The sequence below is a fragment of the Delphinus delphis genome, chromosome X, assembly GCF_949987515.2.
Source record: "Delphinus delphis chromosome X, mDelDel1.2, whole genome shotgun sequence".
Classification (NCBI taxonomy): domain Eukaryota; kingdom Metazoa; phylum Chordata; class Mammalia; order Artiodactyla; family Delphinidae; genus Delphinus; species Delphinus delphis.
The window spans coordinates 53,247,930-53,256,126 of record NC_082704.1 but is presented as its reverse complement, the minus strand read 5'-3'; the positions used below and the strand labels follow the sequence as shown (position 1 = coordinate 53,256,126).

The window sequence follows — 8,197 nt, the reverse complement described above, 5'->3', positions numbered from 1 at the left end:
ACAAAATAATAAAAGTTAATGCACTTAATGCCTTGCCTGGCACATATTATTATTTTGTTTGTATTATTTTTGTAATTAGTATTATTGTTATTACTAACATTATTCCCCTTATTGGCATTTTCCTTGTAAAGATCTTGAGAAAATAACTAGTGCTAAAGTACAGTGTTTGAAAATTATGACTTTCATACAAATATAATAGTAACTTGTCAAAGAATTTTGTGTGATTCATTAATTAATGAGGTAACCCATAAGACGTTAAAATTGCTTCAAAGAATCTTCGAAGAAAAGACATAAAAACAATTAAGAATGCTGAAAAAAATTGGTTATAGATACAAAAGCAGTTAATAACCTATAGGGAATAAAATGTAATATTTGGGTGGGGTCATCATTCGGGGTTAGAAATTAATTCTATCTTTATCAAGCAAAATTTATTTTATTGTTATGTATAGGAATCACAAGAAAACTCAGTTTTCTACAGCTTAACTTCTACACCTATAGAGTTGTAAAATAGCCTTGTCAGTTAGAAAGTCAAAGATGCACACTCTGTGGAATCAGATAATCCTCATTTCCATGTCTTAGACAATACTCCTGACACTATTTTCTGGTAAAACATTGATGGCCTACCCAGTACCTTAGAAGTCTCATCCAATTAATTAAGATAATCATTTAAATTAAAGGTTTCTAAAATACATAAACTTGTGTTGGCTGAGTCAGGGATTATTATTTTTATAATGTTGATGAGAACATTGAGGCAAAGAAGTCAAGCAAATTGTCTGTAATTACTCTAAGTGGAGGAATAAGTCCATGACTAATTCCCTTTACTTCAGTCTCCTTTTTATTTCCACTAGAATATATATATATATATATATATATATATATATATATATATATATATATATATATATATATATATATATATATATATATACTTATATCCAAAGTAAGGAGAAATAGAAAAGCAAAAGAGAAACAAAAGGGGAGAAATGGGGTGCTGTTTTAATTTGAAGGTGAGGTAGTGGCTAACTTTTTCTTTAATAACTGATCCTCTGTGCCTTTACAGATAACAACCAAGGTGCCATGTTTTTTCTTCAGAAGATTCTACATTCCCCAAACCTCTCTAGTTAATAAACCAGTGTCCAGATAATATTAACAGCCAGATTTTTGAGCATTCATTATCATGCACATGCAGAAAAATCCTGGGTTTTGGATGCAAATCTATAAGGGAATCCTTCCGCAAGCCCTGGTTCACAATTCATATATGTGTGTACTATGTTAGCTGAGCGCAGCATCAATTAACAATAGCAATTGTGTTAAAGATTCAGATTAGTTAAAGCATACAGCTGTGGATTTTCTGGTTCTGCTTTTTAATATAACATCAGAATTTAAGGTGAAACCCAACAGTATATGGTGGATATTGAGGATATCTTAATTATTGTTGATTTCATATATTATTAAAAAATATTACTGGATGTGAGACCAAGTTCAAATGGAAGCTGGGATCAGATAATTTAGATTATGATTAAAGAGAGAGAAACAGAAATAAGATGAGTAATACAATTGTAAGGAAATTAGTAGATGATAATAAATGAAATTTTGTAAAATAAATGTTTTTCATTGGGCTTTACAAATAGGCCAATATAAAATCAGAGATAATTTCTACATATAATTATATAAGTTTTTCTTATTGTTCACCCCTTTTAGATATTAGTATTCTATACTGGCTTCAAATTTTAGGAAAGAATTCCTGGAGAAGATTTTAATTAATATTGCTTATTGAATTCTCTTTCATTTTGCTTACAGAATAGGCTTGGGGATAAGGAGTTAACTTCAAGTTAAAATGGAAAAACATCCCAGGGTCCTCTGAAGATAAATAAGAACTCTCATAGAGGGAAAAGAATACAACTGTGGTCTTTGTAACTACAAAGAGTGTTAAAACCAGGGTACTATAGTTTATAAAACAAAAAGGCAATTATATTCAGAATTACTTAACATGTGAGCTCTCATATAAACAAGATCAGGCATCTCAGATATAACTTGGATAAACAAAGAATAAGAAAAATCCATTCCAGCTAGCATACTAAATGACAGAGGAGGCATTTTCCACATAATGTTAAGATGCCAATATGTGAAATTTCCTCATACAGATTCTTAGTACTGATCAAAGAAATGTGTGGTATTTTTAAAAGGAAATTCACTGTCACTATGCTTTGAGTGACATCTGGTGGCTGAAGAGAATTCTGTCATTTAGTTATCCTTAACGTTTATTAGTCAGACTACACTTAGTATGTATAAGGTATTTTTAATTTCTTATATTAGATAAGAGTACATTTTATTAATGTCTATTAATTTTAACGCTGTTGAACTTTCTTCTCAATTGTCTTCCTAAACCTCTTAAGGTATGATCCAAAAAATGATTCATGGTCAACTGTGGCACCTCTGAGCGTTCCTCGAGATGCTGTTGCTGTATGTCCCCTTGGAGACAAACTCTATGTAGTTGGAGGATATGATGGACATACTTACTTGAACACTGTTGAGTCATATGATACACAGAAAGATGAATGGAAAGAGGTATTCTCATTTAAAGTATTCAAATTGATATATTTCACGTTTTAATTTAAAAATTAAAATGTGTTTGGAATTAATCCCATTCTCTTCCTCTCTAGGGCTGAACCAAATTCTTTAATGAAATTTATAGCATGTGCTTTATTTAGCTATAGAGAATTATTAACTGAGCTGTTTTATCATTAGCAGGATCCATCAGTACTCATATAAAGTGGAGACAAGACATTCTCTTAACGATGGACTCATTCCTTTTACAGAAAAGTGAATCAGATTCAATAATCCAAGAGCTTTACTCTCTGACCAACTTTCTATGTATGTATTATGACTTGAGAAGCAAAGAATAATGTCCTCACCCACAAATGTCTGCCCTTTCTTATTGGCTGGTGCCCAGGAGGAAAATCTTTCAGTCCCCTCCTTATAGAGGTTCTACAAATTACAACACTCCTAACTACTGATCAGTCATTCAAGGGACTTGGTGCACAGTAAGAGACTGGAATTAAACTCTCTCAAGAGTGCTGGGCATCTAACAGAAGAAATTCTAAGGAAAGTACAAGAAGGGGCACTGAAAGGACATCTTGGTGGTGTTAAAGGAAACTTGATGCTTCTGACAGCTTTGCAGTTATAGCTCTGTATTTATTCCAAAATGCCTAATGGTGTTTTGTTGATTAAATGATGGATTAATAAAATATGAAGTATGATTAACTCTTCACCATTTCCACAAACAAGCAAACCTTGTATTTGGTATCAAACGTCACCTTTCCTTACATTAACTTCATGGTGCTCTGTTTTCTACGTAGTAAGCTGGTTACTGTTCTAAATAAGTTATGTGTAATATACTGACACCTGATAATGGGATTCTAGCTCTTTCCTCCAACAATATGATTCATGAAGACCCTCAGAAATATTCAAGTTCTGCCATGTAGGTAGCTCTTTACAATGGTTAGGACAGCTAGAAATGGAGGAAAATATTTAGAAAACAAGGATGTAGGTCAAATACAAGAATCAAAATATTTGTAATTTACTTTTCAGAAAATTATAGACTAGTAGCTAAGAGACCTAGACTCTATTCCAGGCATTTCACTGTTTCATTGTGTGACCTTGAAAATGGTGAAAGAGAACTAATAGATAATGAGATTATAACTACTATATGCCTAATTATTTTCATTCATTATCTTCCTTAACCCTAACAAAAGCTCATTGAAGAATGAGTATTATTAGCTGTAATTTTTAAAGTGAGAAAATTATCAGAGAGGTGAAATTTACCCAAGATCACCTGTTCTTCAAACTCAGGCCTACTTCATTTTAAAGACTATGCTCTTTCTACATTGGACTATTATTTGGGCTGCATTTTCCCATATCTTTATACAAGATGAAGGTTGGGCCAGAATAGGTAAGGACTTTTTCAACTCTAATATATTATGCTAAATGCAGAGTTCATTCAAACAGCATTTCTTTCCTTGTTTTTGTTTTCTGTGTTAGGAAGTTCCTGTTAACATTGGAAGAGCTGGTGCATGTGTTGTGGTGGTGAAGCTACCATAAAGCTATCTTTATCAAAGGGAAGGAAACTGGATAATTTCAAGAAGTGGAGTAGGAAGAGGAGAGGAAGAAGAAATATGTTCTTTCCTTCAATTAGTAATCAAACATGAAAATTCTTGTGTCATTTTAATATGTAGATATAAATGCTCTCATTTGTGAAGCCAAAGCAAGTTTTCAAACACTAATTACATATAGGTGTTTAGTGTATATGTTGTTGCAGCTAATAATATAAATGAAAATCCAGTAGTCTATGTTTAGTCTCGTCACTTTAAAATGTTAAAATGTTTAAGGGAAATTGATAGTGACCAAAGTATAAAAAGTTACAAAAGCATCAGTAATTTTGAGTCTGATAAGTTAAAAACATTTTCTATTTCAAAAAAAATTAAGTACCCTATCATTTGGAACGTAACTAATATAAAAGAGAACATCTAAAGCTTAAATTATAAGGTTTGATTTTCAGTAAGACATCATTCTTTTATCTAAACAATATCCTAAATAGCTAAATAATATCTCACATTTACCAAGAAGAAAGATTTTACTGTGGTGAGATTAAAAAAAAAAGAAAAAGCTCATTGACATAATTTGTTATGCTGATCACAGTAGGTTAAAATTTTCAGACTTACTCTTTTACAGTACCATTTTCCAAAGCACACATATAGATTTGGTATTCCTTAACATGTTGTCTTGTTAGGCAACATTTATTTTACCAGTAAAATATTATTGTAATTCCATATACACAATCTATACAATAAAATGGTGAATATTTATCATATTGATACAAACTGTGACCTCAGCTTTCGAGTGTCAGGGCCTCACTTGTATAGACAGTAACATTCTCCTCAAACATTTCTATGAACTCTTAAAACACCTGCCATTAAGTTAAACCAGTTTTCAAAAACAAAGCAATTTTTCAACAGCAGTAAAATTGAGATGTTCTACAATATTAACACATGGAAACACCAAAATGTTCAACATCCGTGGTTAATTCTATAATTATCTTTTATGTACCAGTACATGATTTTCTGTCAATTTTATATTCATCCAGTAGAGAATATTAAGGATATATGCACTACAAATGTTTTTAAATTAAAAAACAACAAAAAAGACTAGCTGGGTAGTATTTTACCTTTAAATTCTCACTTCCATGTCCAATTATTTAAAAAAAAGTGGGGGAGGTTGGCCAAAAAGTTCATTTGGGTTTTTCCATAAGATGTTATGGAAAAATCCAAATGAACTTTTTGGCCAACCCAATATTTAAGATAAAATGTTGGAAAACCTTCTTTATGAAAGTAACTTTTCAATTAAATTATGATTTTAGAATTTCTGCAATATGTCCTTTTAAATGGGCTTTGTATTGTAGTATGTGAAACCAACAAATAAAATCCAGAGATGCTTATAAAATGTACTACTACTTTTAAGTTTTTTAAAAAAAGAGCAACATAGGTTGTACAAGGATATGTGTACTTTAACAAACTGAATTTAAATAAAATCTATTTCCTCTGGTTATAAAGTGTGGCTTTAGATTATGTCAAGTGCAGCTTGAATTGACCTTTTGATATTTATTTTTCCAATAGCTAAAGTATTTAAATAAAAAAATAAAATTCCCCTACTTTGTTTCTTATTCCTGCCATTGTCTTTAATTCTAAATAAAGGGTTATAGACATCTTCAGTTCTAGGGGTAGAGATGGAAACATAGAGATGTTGTAAAAAATAATAAACACACACCCAGAGAGTTCTGTTGGATCTTTAAATTCATACTTTATCTAAGTCAATGCAGAAGTAGAGTTACTTAAACTTTTATCTCCAGAGCAAAGCTTGGCCTGTCAAGTTAAATTGGAGTGTGAGCCAGTGGGAAAAAGAAAGATCAAAGGACCTACCACAGCTCAGCTTGCCAATGCTCCAGTCACAGCTAGATGGCACCAATAGGGAAATCATGTCCAGAGTCATGCTTGGTCAGGCAAACAGAGAAAGAATACCATCTTCTTGATGGTCCAGTTAGGCTTGCTTCATTTTGATCAGACATTGACTAGTAGGAGAGGTATGTATATGTTGCCCAGGGCTGCATTTGAAAATCATGCTCGCAAGCAAAAAAATAAAAATGTGGGGCTACATCAAACTTAAAAGTTTCTGTACAGTGAAAGAAACCATCAGCAAAATGAAAATAAACTATGGAAGGGGAAAAAATATTTGCAAACCATACATATGTCTAATAAGGGGGTAATATCCAAAATATATAAAGAACTCATACAACTAAGTAGCAAAAAACAAGCAACTCAATTAAAAAATGGGCAAAGAACCTGAATAGACATATTTTCAAAGAAGATATATGAAAGGCCAACAGGTACATGAAAAGATGCTCAACATCACTAGTCATTGGGGGAACGTAAATTAAAACCACCATGAGATATCACCTCATGCCTATTAGAATGACCATCATCAAAAATACAAATGCTGGATGTGGAGAAAAAGGAACTCTTGTGCACTGCTGGTGGGAATGCAAATTGGTGCAGCCACTATGGAAAACAGTTTAGCAGTTCCTCAAAAAATTAAAGGCAGAACTACTATATGATCCAGCAATACCACTTTTGGGACTATATTCAAAGGAAATGAAAACACTTACTTGAAAAGATATCTGCTGCCCAATTTTTAATTGGGTTGTTTGTTTTTTTGATATTGAGCTCCATGAGCTGTTTGCATATTTTAGAGACCTAAATAGACATTTCACCAAAGAAGACATACAGATGGCCAAGAGGCACATGGAAAGATGCTCAACATCACTAATTATTAGACAAATGCAAATCAAAACTACAGTGAGGTATCACCTCACACCGGTCAGAATGGCCATTACCAAAAAATCTGGAAACAATACATGCTGGAGAGGGTGTGGTGAAAATGGAATCCTCCTGCACTGTTGGTGGGAATGTAAATTGATACAACCACTATGGAGAACAGTATGGAGTTTCCTTAAAAAACTAAAAATATGGCCCAGCAATCCCACTACTAGGCATATACCCAGAGAAAACCATAATTCAAAAAGAGACATGTACCACAATGTTCATTGCAGCACTATTTACAATAGACAGGACATGATAGCAACCTAAGTGTCCATTGACAGATGAATGGATAAAGAAGATGTGGCACATACATACAATGGAATATTACTCAGCCATAAAAAGAAATGAAATTGAGTTATTTGTAGTGAGGTGGATGGACCTAGAATCTGTCATACAGAATGAAGTAAGTCAGAAAGAGAAAAACAAATACCATATGCTAACACATATATATGGAAGTTTTTTAAAAAAATGGTACTGATGAAACTAGAGGCAGGGTAGGAATAAAGACGAAGGCATAGAGAATGGACTTGAGGACACGAGGAGGGAGGAGGAAACTGGGGTGAAGTGAGAGTAGCATCGACATATATACACTACAAAATGTAAAATAGATAGCTAGTCAGAAGCAGCAGCATAGCACAAGGAGATCAGCTCGGTGCTTTGCGACAACATACAGGGGTGGGATAAGGTGGGTAGGAGGGAGGCTCAAGAGGGAGAGGATATGGAGATATATGTATATATGTAGCGGATTCACTCTGTTATACAGTAGAAACTAACACAACATTATCAAACAAATATACTTCAATAAAGATGTATAAAAAAAAGAAAGAAAAGATATCTGCATTCCCATGTCCATAGCAGCATTATTTACAATAGCCAAGACATGGAAACAGAGTGAGTGTCCTTTGATGGATGAATGGTTAAAGACCTTGTGGTATATCTATCTTTCTATCTCTCTCTCTCTATCTATCTATCTATCTATGTATCTATTTATCTATCTATCTACCTATCTATCTATACTATGGAATATTATTTTGCCATTCAAAATGAGGAAATCCTACTATTTCAATAGCATGGATGGATCTAGAGGGCATTATGCTAAGTGAAATAAGTCAGAAAAAGACAAATACTTTATGATCTCACTTATATGTGGAATCTAAAAGAGAGAGAGAGAGAGAGAGAGAGAGAGAAACCAAACTCATAGAAAAAGAGATCAGACCTGCTTACTAAAGGCGGAGTGTGGGGGAAAGGGAAATTGGAGGAAGGTA

The 8,197-nt window shown here is 32.9% G+C and overlaps 1 protein-coding gene across 1 annotated transcript in view; it reads left to right on the top strand.

The window, feature by feature from the left end:
- Positions 1 to 5,266, top strand: part of KLHL4 (kelch like family member 4) — a 113,378-nt gene extending 108,112 nt beyond the window's left edge. Inside the window, exons 10-11 of the mRNA XM_060002629.1 lie at positions 2,397 to 2,568; positions 4,042 to 5,266. Coding sequence (XP_059858612.1) covers positions 2,397 to 2,568; positions 4,042 to 4,101 — 232 coding nt within the window. The 3' untranslated portion in view covers positions 4,102 to 5,266. The remainder of the gene's footprint in view (positions 1 to 2,396; positions 2,569 to 4,041) is intronic.
- The last annotated feature ends 2,931 nt before the right edge of the window (positions 5,267 to 8,197 follow it).